The sequence below is a fragment of the Mya arenaria genome, chromosome 4, assembly GCF_026914265.1.
Source record: "Mya arenaria isolate MELC-2E11 chromosome 4, ASM2691426v1".
Lineage (NCBI taxonomy): Eukaryota > Metazoa > Mollusca > Bivalvia > Myida > Myidae > Mya > Mya arenaria.
Window position 1 is genome coordinate 73,305,907 of NC_069125.1, and position 19,003 is coordinate 73,324,909.

The window sequence follows — 19,003 nt, forward strand, 5'->3', positions numbered from 1 at the left end:
TTCCACACACAACGATGCGCTTTGAACTTTGAATCCGTGTCTGAACCCTCTGAGAAACGCAATGTTTATAATTCTTCGGCCGAATAAACTCCCCCCGAGGGCCTTAAATTTAAAAAGTTGTTGCCAATTGTGCTAAAATTTCTTCTGAAGCTCTGAACATTTAAGTAAGCTGAAAGAAAATATTGAGGAAGTGAATGACTTAATTTGACTATCTAAATACTCCTGAGTATAATATGGAACTCAACAAGTTATCTAAAGATATTACACAAAATGTTTTTTTTTGTCTCTCGATCTTTCATTATAGGTGTTGTAGTCAAAAGTTTTAGAAAGGTAGATTTAATAATATTGAAGGTGGTAACAGATTCTGTCACCTGTGTCCTACACATGCTTTAGGTGACGAATTCCATTATATATTTGAATGTTCACATTTTTGTATTGCTAGAAATAAGTATATGTCCCTCGTTTTTCCAAGGCCGAATAACATACATTTACAGCAACTTTTTCAAAACAATGACACTACTATCCTTCTTATATTGTCTATTTTTGTGAGAATTATAATGCAAGTTCTACTATAATCCCGCCTTCCCTTTCCATTGAAGTACGGTAAAATATAATTTCATAATGTAGATATAATGTTTCCTCAATTAACATATCATGACAATGTATTTGTGAATACATGTGTTCAAGTTTTGCTGCTACTTGTATGTTCATCATGCAAATTTATGTTTTTGCATTCTGTATTTTGTTTGTAAAACTGATGCCCACATGGGCCTAGTTTTTGAATAAAAACTGAAAACTGTGTGCGCTTTTTACATTTTGTTGTTGTTGTTGTTGTTGAGTTTATAAAGTTCTGCCCGCGCTCTATAATGGCTGCATTATGGCTTGACCCCGTCACATCCCCAAGTGTGACTTAAACATAATTTTGAAGACAAAGGTTTTTTTTATCCCCATTGGTTGATGGGATATTAGCCAAAGGAGTACTTTTGTACCCAAAATGCCACGAAACCTGCGATGAATGACATCTTTCACATTTTGGTTTAAGTTAGCCTTTTTAGGTAATAGGCGCAAGCTTTGCGGCACGCGTTCATTTGTCACGTGATAAGAAAAGAAAAATGGCAGACCAACGTAAGCTGTGTTCAAAATCTTAAAACTAAATCTAGTTGTTCTTTTATCGTATCTCTTACAGATAAAATACAATATAGTAAATCCACTGATGCCTCTTAATATTTTTCAGCAATAAGTAACGTAACTTGAGCTGCATTTCGCGGTCACATAACAATCGCCTGTGGCCGTCCTCGTGTGTTTTCTTCAAAATCATCCTTTCGCTGTTAAATGTAACCTTCTTACATGTCCCGAGTCTCATAGTGTTGCCTTTGAAAGGCTAAGTGAAGTTACTTATATTGAAATCTATCTTATATTGTCTCCAAATAGAAATAGAGTATTTAGTAGTTCTATTGTTGTCTTTAGCTACAATAATGAGCAATTCGGGATACATTTTTATTATTTTGACATGTCTTATGTATCCCTGTAATGCTACAACTCTCTACCATTTAACACTGGGCGAAAAAATATATAGTAATATTATGCATTGATGTTGAATAATAATGACAAAATTGTTCAGTATATACCCTTTTATTTTCACATAAATATATTCTGGGGCATGAATACCGTTTTATACATGAACACAACCTGTCTGTTTTACAGATATCGGAATATTTGATAATCAATCCACACATGTGTTTTATGATATCTGAACATCTTTTTTTTTTTGCATAATGACATAAATAAATATGTGTTTAATAGTAAGCAAAACTATTTTCGTAGAAATTTGAAAATATCACTGAGATTATTACAAAATTTTGGCCATGAGGATTCTCTTTGCAAGGACCATTTTCTACTTTTTGCTTGGATGGTGGACGTCTCGAGTCTGCCTTAGTTAAATAAAGCGTCAAAAGGCTCGTTGATGGCCATTTAGGTGGACTATTGTTATCTTATGCCTCTGTTGTGTTCGCAAATCCTTTCAGCTCTACCCAGTATGTACAGTTCTGGAATAGTGTCTGTATGGGAGTTTTATTTTGAATTCTTATTTAATGTGTCCAAAAGGTCTCCTTTGTTTTGAATCTGATCTATTTTTATTAAATTTTTTAAATGTGGATTCCTTTGAAAGGTCACAGGCATTCCGTCCAAATTGCCAGATTTTCTCATTTGGCAGTTTTTGTTTTCGACTGATTATCTGCCCCATTCATAGTCCCTAAATATTTACTTTACACACAAATTAGACTTGGTGTTGAATCATAAGAGATACATCTATATGGAATCACATGAGCCCCCTGTTTTATTGGGTTGTAAGTAGGTTAAAGGCTGCCTTATAAGAATATGTATGTTTTTATTTGTCTGTATTCTCTTCAACTTTAATAGGGTAAACAACTTTTTGTGGAGAAATATACAGGAAATTGTAATGGTAGTTGTACCCTGACACTGCAAAACCTGACAGACCTCAAAAACACTACACCATCAAAACCAAATAAATGATAGACATTATACCATCTATAAGATGTTGAAGTCATTAAATAGCAAGAACATTTATATTTTCAGAATATGCTGCACAATATCAGACAGGAGGACAGACTGGGTATGGGTTTTTCATTTATCAGGATTATTTATTGTACCATGATAAATAACATCAGGGCTATTTTAGGGTTAGCGAAGAAAGCCCCTGATCAATTTTTGAAATTTTCAGTGGCTTTGCTTTAAAATTGAGAAGAGAAAGTGTTGGCAACAAGTGTTATTATGCTTTACAAGTATAACGACAATGTCAATTTAGCAAGAGCATGCCAAAAAGCCTCGGTCTGAATACACATGTTTACTGTCTTGAGGGCTTGAATTGTCTACAGTGCCAGTAGATGCTAACAAATGCCCTATTTTAGTAAAAATTGGCAGGCGCATTCAATTTGAGAAAGAATAACCCTACTGTCATTGCCCTAAAAATTGATGAATTTTCAGGTATAATTATGCGGGTGCATATGGCTCATCCCAGGATACCTCCGCTTATAGTCAGCAACCAGGAGCAGCTGCTTACTCCACACAACAGGTAAGCAACAAAAAAAGCATTTATGAATAATTTAGAAAAACATGTTACATTTACTGAAGAACAACAGAAAACTTTGTTGTTGTTTTGTATTTAAATTGCATTTTTCTCTGCATTGTTAACATTCATGTTATTCTCTATTGAGATATGAGTCTCAATTGTTGTAAGCAAGAATAAACAGTTGCAAGTGATAAATGTCTAGTGAGAATTGTTTCTTGAATAGTCAACTTTGCATGTTTCAGGGAGGCAGTGGACAACAGGGAACTGGCTCAGGAAGTTATGGGAGTCAGGGAGTAGCCAGCTATGGCTCGTACGACCAGTCCTACCAACAGACGCAGCCGGGCCAGACATCACAGGCCTCCCAGCAATATGGACAACAGTCAGGTGATCTATCAACATCTTTATGACAGATGTGTAACAACACTTGTGTGTGTTTCCAAAGATTCTAGCTCTTATTCTATTTTGGATGCTGTTTTCATGGGGTGGCTCTTTCTTAATTTTCAGGACAAGGAAACCAGGCATATGGATCCTATGGTCAGCAACAATCGGGCCAACAAGGCTATGGTCAGCTTCAGGGCCAGGGTAGGTGTCAGTGTCATGTATAATTTCTCAGGCAATAGATGTGATGCAGTGCAAGTGGTAGAAGGTTCATTTGGCATGCTGTTAACTTTATATTTGTAAAATCAGTACTTACATGTAACTGTAAGTATTTGGATGCTTTAAGGTGTGTTGCTGTTGACCTGCTGGAATCTTTGAGCATTTGTAAATGTTTAAAATTCAATGTACATTGGTTAGGCCTAAAAAAAAAATACATTTGGTTCGGGTTACCCGACCCTACCTACGGAATAGGCGCCGACCCTAACGTTTTTATAGTCAGTTTGAAAAAAAAAATGAAAAACTAAAAAAAAAAAAAATATATATATATATATATATATATTTTTTTTTACTTATTTTTTTTGCTTTTCAATATGTAGTTTAAAACCTTAAATGCTTATACAGAAGATAACTTTAACACCATTCTCCAATGATGAAAATGACATTCTTATATAAAGCCTAATAAAAAAAAAAAAAAAAAAGCCTACCTACCCTACCTATTTTTGAAAAGGATGTAACCCTAACCAAACATATTTTTTTTAGGCCTTAGGGTTAATCTCAGGCAGATTCTTATTTCAGATACATATCATAAATACTACAGAGTTGACAGTATCAGATTTAAACAGACAGTATTAAGTGTTAAATTTACAGCATTACTCAACAGAATGGTGCCCTGGTGTGGTCAGACAACTGATTAATCCAGCTATATGAAGTGTATGTAACTGTGTTACGTACCAGGGATGAGAATCTTTTGAAGATTTCATGGCTGTCTGGACGATTTTTGAGATTATGTAAATTTGAAGCAAAGATATTCTAGGGAAATGGGGTACACTCATCAAAACTTATTATGGTAATGACAGTCAAAATTCCCTTGACATGGTGACTTTAAATCCCAAAGATGCTATTAAGATGAAAGAATGCGACAAAAGTGTGAAAAATTAACTTAGACATTGAGACTCTCAATTTGAGAGAATTAAGTAATTTCAACTTCACCAAACTTGTCAATTAAATTGTGTTTATTATACAAAGGCCTTCAGTCGATACACAATCATAAACATTCCAGTGCTTCAAAAAAATATCAGGGCGCTAAGGTAGAAAAGAGCAAATTGTATTGCACCGTAAAGAATAATTTCTCTTGAATTTGACAAAACATTTTTGAAATTGTGTTGATGTTTCAACAGCCAAATATGTTTAATTTGTATGTTATTTGATTTTTAGCTCGACTATTTGAAGAATATGGAGAGCTATACTACTCATCCAAGCGTCAGCGTCGGCGTCACACCTTGGTTAAGGTTTTGCATGCAAGCACACATAGGTTAATATCTCAGCAACTACTTGAGGTATTGCATTGTGACTTGATACAATGGTACTCAACCATCCAACCTACTTAATTAACCAAGTTAGATAACTCTAGGTTGCATTTAATGAAAAAAATAGGCCTTTATTATTGGACTTAGAAATTCTGGTTAAGGTTTTGCATGTAAGCACACATAGGTTAATATCTTAGCAACTACTTCAGGTATTGCATTGAGACTTGATACAATGGTACTCAACCATCCAACCTACTTAATTAACCAAGTTAGATAACTTTACTTTGCATTTAATGCAAATACTAGGCCTTTATTATTCGACTTAGAAATTCTGTTTAAGGTTTTGCGTGCAAGCACACATAGGTTAATATCTCAGCAACTACTTGAGGTATTGCATTGAGACTTGATACAATGGTACTCAACCATCCAACCTACTTAATTGAACAAGTTAGATAATTCTAATTTGCATTTTATTCAAATAATAGGCCTTTATTATTCGACTTAGAAATTCTGGTTAAATAAAATATATCATGTATTGCATTGAAACTTGAGATATGTTTTCCCAACTATATAACCTACTAAATTAATGATGTAAGGTAACACTTTTTTTGAATATAATGCAAATTATGGGCCTTTATTATTTGACTTAGAAATTCTGGTTAAGGTTTTGCATGTAAGCACACATAGGTTAATATCTTTCATCATCTTTAGCACATAGCAAAATGAAAATTAAAATAAGCAATAAGCACATATAAGTACTAGGAGGATGAAATAAAATTGAATTATAAGAACGAACAGTCAACCCCTTATTATCTTAGCCTTGTAATCTTACATTTTTTTTGAAGTAAATTACAATTTATCGCAATGTAAAGTTAAATCGTAAAGTTCCAAAAACCGAGCGTCCGAAAATTGGTGCAGTCCGAAAAATAGCCAAAAGTACCATTCTCGCTGTCTCTAAGTCCAGGAAAATTGTTTCCCCAAGAATCGACCCAGCGTCGTTTTCGTTTCTTTTCATAGCTGGTCTTTTTCACGGATGACATAGCCTGTTTTTTGTAACCTAGACGGAATTACTCGAGCTCTATCGGAAAATATTCGGCAGTCTTTGCCATCGTAGTTTTGAATGAAAATGTCAGAGGCGCTCAGTTTGACCCGATTTTTCGAGTCAACAACCAATGAGTGAATTAGTTTCGGTTTAATAAATACTCTCCAAGAAAGAGAGTACGGACTACTATGTTTTTAGCAGAAAAGTCGCCAATATGACAAAAAAAAATTACTGCCCAATCGGGCAGCTAGATTCTAAAAACTACTGCCCGCCTGCAAAAATTACTTGCCCCGGGCAATCTGGCAGTGGTTAATGTCGATCCCTGTGTTCCTTTTGATCTCATTAGGGCAAAAGAGGGCAGGATGCCCCATTTTAAAACTGCCTAGCTAAAACCCTAACAAATAAGTTTCAAACACTATTGTTGTTGAAGTTGGAGGCCCACAAAAAATGGTTAAAAAGATGTTTTGAGTATATTTAACCAAAATAATTCTGGTGAAAAACCTGAATCTTTGCATAATGTCAATGTTGCAAAACAAATATAAAATTTGGATACATTATTCCTCTAAAAAAATGTCTTTTGTAATGTATTTTAGTATGTAAATATTTAGTGATAGTTTTCTATTTTATTTACATCTTGATCTTCATATTTGTTGAGCCTTCAATCTATTTTTGTGCATAAGAAAACCAATCTAACATTTTGTCTTTCCCCAATGTACATAAAGCTGTCTCTATATTTTATGATCCCTATAAATAAAAGCAATTGCTATCCTAATATACAAGCAAATTGTAACATGATTAAGGGTATCCAGGATTTGGCGTATGAAGAAAACATGTTCTGTCTTTTAACAGTGTTTTAATGGAATAAATATATTTTGTCAAAGAGTGACTTTAAGGTAAGTGTTTGGCTTAACAACTAGTACTGATGCTTAATAACAACTAGCACTGATATGTTTGAATGTAATTTAGGCTCTTAAAAGGCTTCAAAACCAAGTTCTTCAGAGTGAAAAGCCTGCTAGGACACCCATCAAGGCACTGCCCTGGAACCGCCCAGCTGCATTAGCATAAATTTGAAGGTTTTTTTGCTTACAGCCATACTTACTTATGATGTTCTTTCAGGTGGATATGGCGGTCAGAGTGGAGGGTCAGGGGCCCAGAGCGGTTACGGCCAGAGTGGGGCTGGAGGGTATGGCCAGAGCAGCTACGATGGACAGAGTGGGGGCTATGGGGGCCAGGCTGCTGGTGGTGGTGGTGGTGCTGGTGGTGGAGGAGGAAGTGGAGGCGGCGGCGGATATGGGAGCCAGAGAGGAGGAGGTGGCTATGGTGGCGGGGGCGGCAGTGGTGGTGGTGGTGGTGGCTATGGAGGAGGCCGAGGTTAGTGAAGTCTTTCTTTGAATAATCATCACCTATACCATCTAGTAAAGGTCTCATTCAATAGTTCTACATTAAATCAAGTTTTGCCTTGATTAAGTTGAATAATTTGTTGTGGATTGGTGTGCATAATCAATGAATATTTTAAATCATATTTGAAATGTTACAGATAATAAAGATTAATTTAGTCTTGAGTGTCTGCTCATTGGATGTTTGGTCACTGTCGACCAGACTTTGGTAGAATGTTGATCAATTTTGAACTCCCCATTACAAGTGAAGAGGAGTCTTTAAGAAGCTTTGACTAACACATGCAGTTTTTCATGTTCAAACAGGTGGTCAAGATGGTGGTGGTGGTGGTGGCCGTGGAGGCGATGGGGGTGGATACGGAGGGTGAGATTTTATAGTTTCTCTGATCTCATAAAGATATACAATAACTAAGCTTCTATGGTGAACAAAATTGGTGGAATTTAATCCTTGTACATGGTTGTGAAATCATTGGTTCAAAATTTATCACAAAGTTAGTTTCCCATTACAAATGTATCACAAAATGTACTGCAAGGTTGAGAATTTTGGTAACAAGAATGTGCATCACAATTTGGTACAACTGAGTTTATGTTTGATTTACATGTATGTACAAATGTAATGCCAAATTTCTGGTCTTTCTTTATTCTAGCAGGTATATGACTTGGCGACATTAACAAGGTTGCTAATACAAGGGGTATTAAATAAAAATAATGTGTTACTAAGTTAACAAAAACTATTGACTCACTGGACTTAGGCTTAAACATAATAATCTTTACCGAGATAGTGTGTGGTTGTTGTTGTTGTTAATGTTGTTGCAAGGTATGAAAAGGTGAACAGTACTTGTGTACAAGTAAAAATGGTGTTCTTAAGATAGAAATTCATACGGTTGCGCACATCGTTCAAGGTTTTTGTATTATATTCAACAGCTTCTGGCAGATTGCCCACTGTAAACAAGGATGAAAGTTGGTAAAATATGATCATTATAAATACAAAATAGAAATTATCAAAGTTGAGTGTACAAGAACTTGAAATGAGTACAGAATAAGACAGTGTATTCATAGTGTACAATGGTAAAAAAACAAACTATTTGTACAAGATGAACAGCCTTACCCATGTTCTGGTCTTGTCATCCACTCATAAAGTAACAACATTCTTAAACTTCCAGACAAACATTTGTATTTTGCATGTACTTGTATGAAAGTGTTCATTGTGACAAAATAATATATGGTTGATCATGACTTTAGGTTGATCAATGCCCCAGTTAGAAAAAGAATTGTTTAAGGGCTTTAAAAACTTAAGAGCTGTAACCAACATGTTACAGTGTTTTTTTTGCATTTAGAAGTCAACATTTCCATTCTTCAAGTGTTCAAATATTTCTTGATTACATGGGATTATCATTTCAATATGTCGAGCACAGCTAAGGTTCCACCAAGCTTAGAAATAGTTTCATCAGAATCTGCTTGAATGACCTTTGTCATTTTGCTGAAATAATTGACATTTATTAACAGAATAAAGTGAGAGAAAAAATCAACAAAACTTGAATTCCCTTTGTGACCAGCACCGGATGTAAAATTCCAGTAAACTTGTAAAAACTGGTTTTCGGTAGCACTCATTACAGCAACAAAGAGTTCCTAGGATAAGTCTAATTTCACTTCTTTCACCGATAAATCCTCCGGGTTGCTTTTGCTTCACCGTCAGCCATTTTCATCTTCGTCACAATGACATCAGTTGTTTTCATCAGGCAATCATGCAATAATCAATAACAGCCCCCACGAGTGGAAAAGAGAAGCTATTTTGGCGAGAAGAATAATATAATAATATAATGAAATGTAGTATAGTTACATATATATGTATTATTAGTGGGTAATTTATGTTAAACCTGTCACAAAAGGTGAAGGAGACAAGAACACAATTTGTAAAACACTTAAATGAAAGGGTTTTAAATTCTAGATAATACTTCTATGGTTGAGGGTTAAGGAACCAATGTGTACACTACTGCTGCCACAAAAGCAGATCACTTAAAATGGTTTGGTTGAAAGACAACTTGAAATGGGCAATTGAGTTCTATTTTTAACCCTTTTGGCACCAAATGTATAAGTAAGAGTACTTGCCATACTATTTTTGGCCGTCACATGATTTCAATTATGGCGCCAAAATGGTTAAATGTTTAAAAAAATGTACATACAGGCGAGGACAATCCATTTGGTTGGGCTGTGGCCAATGGCCATCAAAATTTTGTGGCTACGCACTAAGGGTTGAAGTGAAATCCTTCAAGCTTATTGAACTGCTGTAAATTGAACAACATTACCCTGGCTCAACCGCAGTAGAGTTACTTTCATGGTGCAGTGCCATTCTAACCTATATCATCAATATGATTTACTTGTGAAAACAGGTAATAGTCCACTAAACAGGAGCACAATAACAGCAACAAATTAGTTGTGTCCATTTCAGTATGCCTGTTCCTCTTTTAGTATCAGTGTGAGTGAGACAAATATTTTATTATATTATTTTCAGCGGCTTATGGAATTGTCAGTGAAATCGAAATATTTATCATTGCTTCAGACCATATAAAACATCATTGATTTTTCATCATACACTTTTCCTGCTCTCATGTCCAAACCACATGGCTTGGACACAATTTGGTGAAAAATGTCAAATGTCGGCCAATAACACAGCTGGTTGGCAGGATCAATTATTACTGAAGGTCGGCCCATAACACAGCTGGTTGGCAGGATCAATTATCACTGAATGTTGGCTCATTACAAAGCTGGTTGACAGGATCTATTATCACTGAATGTTGGCCAATAACTCAGATGTTTGGCAGGATCAATTATCACTGAATGTTGACTCATTACAAAGCTGGTTGGCAGAATCAAATATCACTGAATGTTAGCCAATAACACAGCTGGTAGGCAGGATCAATTATCAACGAATGTCGGACAATCACCGAATGATTTTCATTGCAAAGCTGGTTGGCAGGATCAATTATCACCGAATGACGGCCAGTTACACAGCTGGTTGACAGAATCAATTATCTCTGAATGTCGGCCAATTACACAGCTGGTTGGCAGAATCAATTATCTCTGAATGTAGGCCAATAACACAGCTGGTTGGCAGGGTCAATTATCAACGAATTTCAGCCAATCACAGAAAGTTTTTCATTGCAAAGCTGGTTGGCAGCATCAATTATCACCGAATGTCGACCAATTACACAGCTGGTTGGCAGAATCAATTATCACTGAATGTAGGCCAATAACACAGCTGGTTGGCAGGATCAATTATCAACAAATGTCGGCCAATAAGACAGCTGGTTAGCAGGATCAATTATCACTGAATGTCGGCCAATAACACGCATGGTTGGCAGGATCAATTTACACTAAATGTTTGCCCATCACTAGGGGTTAAGAAATTGTCCAAGTCCAAGACAAGTGTGAAAAGTGATCCTGTGTTTGTAACTCTTTTTGGCTAAAAAAACCTAACATATTAATATTATCATTCAACAAAAATAATATTGAAAGGAAAAAAAAAGTGAAATAAAATGAGTAACAGCTCAACAAACAAAAGGTTTTAAATAAGGTAAAAGCAGTAATATGTTAATGTGACACATTGAGTGGTTTATGTCCAGTGAGTCTGTAGGTAGGGTACCGGACCGGTTGGTCTCTAAATACTAGGCAAGTGTTTTATTTTGTGGTGAAACCCACACTGGTGTTAACTTGTGGCTCTGGTCTTCAGGCAGTTTAAACTTTTTTTCCTTTTTTTCTTTTCTTTTTGCTTAAACATGAGACAATTAGAACTTGTTTTACATAGGAGTCCATTTCAATACTAACTTAACAAATTTAAAGTCTGAGTCATTAGCATGGAGTTAGCCTTTGAACATAAATTCAAAGTCATTCAAATGAGAAAATATATTCAAGGCAACACTCAACAATTTTTGATTTAATGTTTTTTTTAGAAACTGACAAGAAAGATAATTGTTGATTGATGCAAAATCCATTACAGTCTACCTTTACCAGTACAAGAACTAGGTGATTGACTCCCAAGCTAACAAAAAATCTGAAATTAAGCCTAAATTAAGGAGACTCCCATTGTGTTGAATGTGTCAGTTGGATTTGTTTTAACAAATTGAAACTTATCAGCAATCTAAGTTACTGACAATAAATACATTTATTATGGTTGTGAAACTCCACATAGCATCCAAAATATTATGTTCATGTTAACGATAACAGTAACTGGTGAATAACATTGTAGAATTACTAGTGGTAGGTTTAGACACATTAAGGCAAGATTTTACAATATTGTTGGTAAAGGGTTTACCTGATAGTACCAGAGCCACGTTGGGTAAAATAGTTGAACCATTGGTTTAGATGCTTTCATAACAATGGAAGCAAAGGGTTGAAAATTGTGGTATGAAAACTAGGTATAATTGACTTGAAGGAAGGGTTAAGCAACATGTTAGAAGTCCGATGTGAGATGAGCATCTTCTGGTGATGAAATGAATTGTTCTAACCCGGGGGATGATTCTGTGTACTCACATGAAACGCAGCCCCCTCCCACCCTGGCCTTAACTAGCGCTTAATTTGTCCTCTGCCATATTAAACTATGACATACTATTGATTTTAACTGTATAAATACAGTATTGCTGCCTCAGAACTAATGACAGATTTTGGCAATAAACATCAATGATCATCAAACTTCGCAAATTTAGAGAAACAAGACTGTTACATAATTATCTTGAGGTATTGCTTACATTTTTATGCCTTGACAAAATTCACTATCATATTGTAATACATCTATAATTGTAGACATTTTTCCTGATTTGATACAATAAGAGGGTGATTCCTAGTATTTGCAAGGAAACTGATGTAAGTGTTCGGTATTGAGTTATGTATGAAGGCCGGGTGGGAGTGTGGGCTGGAATCTCATGTCTGCTGTACATTCCAGTGGTGCTCGCGGAGGATTCAACAAATTCGGTGGTGGTAAGTCCCCTGATACCAGGGCGTAATTTGTACTGAATTTCTTTGTCCTGCTAAACGAACAGTTGTTACTTAATACTACTGAAGGTGTTCTATAATCAAAACTCAAAAATCTGTGTTTGTTTGTGCAAAGGTATTAAGGTATAGGAATACACTGAATATTGACCATTTATGTGGTTTTAAAAATGAGTATGGAAATGCATAATGCAGATTATTGTGAGGTTGTGTGTTATCCTTGCAATGGGTATCTTGGGTAAAAAGTAATCCTGTTTATCATAAGGCTAAAAGGTACAGATACTTCATTGCTGAACAAGCCCTTAGATATGGTATAAATCAAATGCTCTGTCACGAATTCTGACATCGTGGTAAGGAAATAAGCTTAAAGAGAAGAAAAAAGTTGTAAAATACAGTAATATGTGTAATTCATCGTTGCCCATAGTATGCAAATACTTAAAAAAAAAATAAAAAAATATTGACCATGTGTTTTTAGTTGATGTAGATGGTCTTAAAGGTTGCAAATAGTGAATGACAACTTTCTCTTAGTGAAAAACATTTTAGCAGATTACTCGAAGTGATTGATGATGGTATTGAAGGTATCATAGCTGAGATAAATTACACAAGAACATGCTCGCTATACAAAATAGTAGAAATTTAAACAGCTAATGCATTGAAATGTGTTATGTCTTTTAAAGACAAATCTAGGAATACGTTTCTCTATTTACCAAGATGTATGATATTAAGATGGTATAATTATCAAGTACTGTGTATATTTTATGGACAGTCTAATAATGTTACAACAAAATAAGTTGTCTTGATAAGTTTCTCTTAAAATACAATCTTGATGTAACTTTATTATTGTCTTCAGAATGCTCTTCTTTTCAAATTTGTGCATTAGAGTTTGTTATATTTTCATTACTTTGGGCTTGAAATTCTGTGGTGTGCCTTTAAATATTCATGTACATGCCAAAATACTTAGATTCTAATCTTCAACTTATGGGGATTATTGAATACGGCCTCAGGTCCATTGATCAACATAAAAAAAGTTCAAAATAACCAAGTGTAAAAGTAAGATGCATTCTGGTGACATGATGGAATGGTTTTTGTGGCATTAACATGTTGTGTGGTGTTGCAGGCGGTGGAGGGGGCGGTGGAGGTGGGGGTTGGGGCGGTGACAGGGAGCTACAGGAGACCCCAGACACGGTCTTTGTATCCGGCCTCTCACAGGACATTGTTGAGGAAGACCTCATAGCACTCTTTGGCAGTATTGGAATCATCAAGGTAAACAATATTGCTTGTTCAACTCCAAAACTTGCAGATTATTGACGATTTAAGTTATGAATAAGGCAATAATAGCAATTAGTTGTTGGCAGTGGAAACATCCGTTTTCTGTTACAAGTCTACAAAAGTCATGTCTACTATACAAGCTGCATTGCAGGACAGGACCACTCTTTGCTTTTTAGATTTTAGTTATATTACAAGAAAACTTCATAGTTAAATACATATGAACCGCATCACGCAATATTGGGCCTTCAGACATATATTTGCTATTATAATGTTTTATGGTTTTTTAATTAAATGATATTTCAGGAAGAAATTCTGAAAAATGCATATTGATATCACAAGATACGTGTTAATAAGTGAGACCATGTATGGCGCATTGTGAATTCTAAATTTGACTTCATTCATATGATGTCGTATGTAACAAAAGCACATTATTCAAATGACATGCAAAATTAATGTATCAATAGTACAACTAGCTTATAATTCCTTAACACAGAATCTTTATGGAACATAAAATCAGATAAAAATAATGAATCATTTTTGTATTTTTAATACCGGTACATTTGACCTTTACACAGACTATTAATGCAGTCAAAATATTTCGGTACAAAATCCATGATTGCTTTGGAAACATGAGTAAACAAATGGTCATAAATTGTCGAGAAAATGATGCACCAATGACAAGAAATTGGTTTGCGTAAGAAAATAATTATTTTTGACATTTTTTATTGATGATATTTCATTGCGGCTCAAAACAACAGTACTATGCAATGTTTAAATGAAAAAAAAGCCCCTTTCAGTGGCCACATACAATTTTACAACAGGTATTTTTGTAATACATGATTGTAAAGAGATGGATGGAAGATTTAGTGTAGCATAAACATTGCAGATTGACAAGAAGACCAATAAACCCAAGCTGTGGATCTACAAGGACAAGAACACCGGGCTGCCGAAGGGTGAGGCCACCGTCACCTACGACGACCCTGAGACTGCAAAGGCTGCAATCAACTGGTTCAATGGTAGGCATGGCTTAAAGCTTTTCACCTTAGTTTGTAAAAATATGTTGGTCAATTTGACAATATACTGTGTATAGTTCATAAGATTCCAAACTTTCTTTAAAAGCAACGATTTAATACTCAAGCAGTCTTTATGATTAGACTTTGAAGATGAACACTTCCAATTTCTTGTATTAGTGCTTATAAAACAAATTCTAACGTTATTTCCTAGACATGACATTTAACCATACCTGTGTCCAGGTACCATTTGGGTGTATCATCACTTCTGTAACAGCTCTAACTGGTACTTTCTGGTTTCAGGTACTAAAAACTGTTGTTCTACTATACTTAGTTCATTTTCAGATAAAGATTTCCAAGGGAACATAATCAAGGTACAGATTGCCCAGCGAAAGGTTAACACCCAGTTTAGTGGAGGTCGGGGCGGGGGTCGTGGAGCACCCAGGGGTGGCGGCGGTGGTGGCGGTGGACGTGGAGGTAAACCATTCATTGCATATACTGCAGCTATGGCATACATTATTTGATGCAGGAATAGTAACTACAAAGCGGTATATGTTTTTGGCACAAGAAATGAACTTATCCTTGACAAATTGAAATGGCAAAACAATTTCTTTTGTGTGAATGTTTCATAATTCAATATAAATATCTAATGCTCTAGAATTAAAGTGAGGTTTGCAACTGCAGTGATTGAACTGTCTGTTTTTTTCTACCCAGGTGGTGGTGGTGGTGATAGAGGTGCAGCCAGACAGGGAGATTGGATGTGCCCCAACGAGACATGCGGAAACAACAACTTTGGCTGGAGGAACGCCTGCAACCTCTGTAACACATCCAAACCTGGTAGTGACGGCGGAGATGATAGTGGAGATTTTGGTACGTCTATTTTGTCAGTATCCATATATAATATTTTATGAAAAAAATGTCAAATTCAGTGGTATAAAACAAAACCTTTATTCTTCATCAAGAATTAGATTTGACAAATAATTTGCCAAGCACTCTAGGTAGAGACTATCACTTATACTACATTGAAGTTGGAAATTATCATGGTTGACAGAGTAAGCATTATTTGGTCCCCGTGTGCACAGGTGGAGGTTACGGCGGTCGAGGAGGTAGAGGTGGGTTTGGAGGTCGAGGTGGCGGCGGACGTGGTGGAGGCGGTGGATACGGTGGAGACAGAGATAGGGGTGAGACTCTCCACACTCGACTATACTGTAGGAGTGTTAATACAGGAACATAGGAAAAGCTCATGTTGTATCATTCAATACAATCGTTGTACTGAACTTGCTGATCTGAGATTTTTTTGGGTCACAATTTGTGAAGTTATTGACTTATCTTGCCTGTCAAAACTTAGTATAACATGTATCATTTGCACTCAAATAGAATCCAAAGTCTGCAGTTTGATAGTGTTTATGACCATATTTGTGGTATTTCAGGTGGCCGGGGTGGTCGTGGAGGTGGAGGTGGTGGCCGCGGTGGAGGCGGTTACGGTGGTGGTGGTGGTGGTGGCCGTGGTGGTGGCGGATACGGTGGTGGCCGCGGTGGTGACAGGTAGATGCAAAATTATTTGTTAAAACATTTGTTATATATTTAAAATTTTAAGTCTTAACATTCAAGTTTATGATTTGTTATTCAATGATTCTTCGACAGATTTTGTTCAAGACCATTTTAGTGGATGCATATTAACATGAATTTTGTGTTGCAGGGGAGGTCGTGATGATAGACGATCAAGGCCATACTAGGCATAAATACAGTCATATTTCCACCCATCACAGTCAACATGGCTGCTCTACGAGCTCTCCACTCCTGCTCAAAGTGCCGACATCAGACAGTTTTAAACAGAAACCACTGTGCTTTTACTTAAACATAAACTTGGGTCATGATAGCCTAACAATCACTTTTACAGCAATGGACATATGTGTTATTTTTATTAAAACATGAACAATTTGTAAGCGATATATTTGTCATACAGAAAAGGTGTCAAGTCCTGATTAAGGATAGACTAAGTTAGCTTGTGTGTAGTATTCATTGGTTTTGCCAATGGAAATATCTGTCTGATATTTTGTAGCATTGTCTTTAAACATCATCCTTGTGTTTTGTCTCTCATTTGTTTCCATTTTAAATCATGTTTTCATGTAACATCCTCTTGTATACATTTTAGATGTTGTAAATATTTGGCGAATAAATCTTGTCAATTACTTGAGAATTTTACTACTTATCTGAATCAAGGCATGTCAACACTGCTGCACAAATATGCCTTAGTGATAGGCTCAAGTATATCATAGACATTCTTAAGATAATGTCTTGCTTAATTTTATAAATAAAATAATACCTAAAAAGCTTCGAACCAGAACTAGGTGCTTGCCCTTTCATGTTATTGTTTTTTGGCGATACTATAATGTTTTACTGCCCTTATGAGATGTGGTGTAAAGAATTAATTTTTCCCAATTATAACTGTACCGTCTGTTCATTCGTCTGTCTGGTTTTTAATGTCAAAGCTATAGCTTTGTCATGCGTGGAGCGATTTTGAAATTACTTGGCACGTGTTTAATACATAAAGACGATGTGTTGCATGAAGACCTACCTCCCTACCTAAAAAGTTAAAGGTCACACGAAAAGGTTTATCATTATAGAAAGCTGATTGTATGCATATACATTAAAGTTGGTCATGTCACGGCTGTAACTTTGTCATGCACAGAGAGACTTTAAAATAAATTGGCATACCCAATATGTATTCGGTATATAAAGATGTGTTATGTGCATGACCCATGCCTACCTCAAAGTTCAAGGTCACACTAGTCATGCTGCATTTATGCACAGGGTGTAGTTTGTTGTGCCATGGCTGAAACTTTGTCATGCAGTGAGGGATTTTAAAATAAATTGGCACATGTGTTTGGTACATAAAGACTAAGTGTTATGTGCAAGACCCAATACCCTACCTCAAAGGTCACACCTGGAGTTAAATCTTTATGGAAATTCTGAATGTTGCGTATATGCACACAATAGTATGTTTAGTGGTGTGCAGGCTGTAACTGTCGTGCAGAAAGGGATTTTAGAATTAATTGGCTCATGTGTTCAGTACTTAAAGATGATGTTTCAAGTGCAAGACCCACGTCCCTATATCGTATATTGGGCAACTGTGTTCAGGTATAATGGCTTTCTTGAATGTAGGTATTTTAGTAATAGCATAATAGCAGTATGATAGTGTTTATAATAGCTCTTGTTAATTAATATAATCTATCAACTTAGATAATAACCCATTATGTTTGATGAAGTTTTGGATCAACACAATGTATGTTTTAAGTGTTTATTTCCAAAATTTTAATACAAGCTTGTCTGTATTTCGGACACAAGGCCTTTTAGTTTCACTATTGATTGGTCTATAATCATTATAAACAGCTCCAGTCCGATACGGTGCATACTTATGCATTAATGAATATGATAAAAAGCAACGGATTTTTAACCATTTGGTTTAGAAATAACATCCTGATCGGTTGGCCTGTGTATCGATGAATAAGATGTAAGCAGTGTGAAGGGTGGCCAATGCAAGACACTGATTCCCTAGACAATACTGAATCCTATTTATTTCAAGAAGTCACTACATTTGATTTTAAGCAACCACTGTAACATCTACCTCAGGTAAGACTTTTTTGTTGAATAGAGTACTCTGTTGAAATGATTTTATTGGTAAATATTCTTAGCTTAAAAGGGAAATCTGGTGGTAAAGATTAATTACCAAACACCTTAGCTGGATCTTTGTTAAGGGGAGGTTAAAAAGTTTTGATTACTTGGTGTGAGCAACAGTGTGGCAGTGATAGTCTTACAAAGCATCATGTTCTGTACAACTATTCAGCAAATTGATGATGGGACTCTTGCTGGAACATGGGCCATGGAGTCCTAGAGAAGTCGCGGCTTGCAGATAGACGCTTTGTGTACAGTATCTGTAAATTGTTTTAATCTAACTGGGGTTGCTGAGCTGAAAGCTTTGTAGTGCTCCAAATTGCCAAATGTTTTGGGGTCATGTGTATATAGCTGAAATATTGCTTCAACCTCAACGAATTGTGTGAAGAACTGAAATTAAAGTCACCGACACAATTACACCTTTTAACACCAAGAGCATAGATCCAGCAACACACTTATGACAAATAGGTTATGAAGGTCAAGGTTGTAACTTTGTTCTGCAAAATGGAGTTTAGAATTAACTTGTAGCGTATCAATTCATAATCTTTACTAGCAATGGAACATTGTACAGTCACATGCAAATGAAATCAATCCAATGTAACCAAACGATGCAATACGACAGAACCAGGTTTTCA

At 35.8% G+C, this 19,003-nt stretch overlaps 1 protein-coding gene across 2 annotated transcripts; it reads left to right on the plus strand.

Moving 5' to 3' along the window:
• The first annotated feature begins 1,075 nt into the window (after window positions 1–1,075).
• LOC128231319 (TATA-binding protein-associated factor 2N-like) lies at window positions 1,076–16,885 on the plus strand. 2 transcript variants are annotated; one of them, XM_052943976.1, is made up of 15 exons: window positions 1,076–1,125; window positions 2,596–2,632; window positions 3,004–3,091; window positions 3,331–3,472; window positions 3,593–3,670; window positions 7,151–7,405; window positions 7,735–7,792; window positions 12,368–12,402; window positions 13,532–13,677; window positions 14,570–14,699; window positions 15,039–15,170; window positions 15,408–15,563; window positions 15,776–15,874; window positions 16,124–16,238; window positions 16,393–16,885. In XM_052943976.1, the coding sequence occupies exons 1-15, from the start codon at window positions 1,113–1,115 to the stop codon at window positions 16,427–16,429; spliced, it is 1,521 nt and encodes a 506-aa protein (XP_052799936.1). In that variant the 5' UTR covers window positions 1,076–1,112; the 3' UTR covers window positions 16,430–16,885. The 2 variants fall into 2 exon arrangements, with proteins under 2 accessions (XP_052799936.1, XP_052799937.1); XM_052943977.1 differs by lacking the exon at window positions 3,593–3,670.
• Window positions 16,886–19,003: the final 2,118 nt, after the last annotated feature.

Coding starts and splice junctions, on each gene's coding strand:
- LOC128231319 (XM_052943976.1), top strand. Junction 3,092..3,330: donor CTGCTTACTCCACACAACAG/GTAAGCAACAAA, acceptor TGCATGTTTCAG/GGAGGCAGTGGACAACAGGG. Junction 7,406..7,734: donor TGGCTATGGAGGAGGCCGAG/GTTAGTGAAGTC, acceptor ATGTTCAAACAG/GTGGTCAAGATGGTGGTGGT.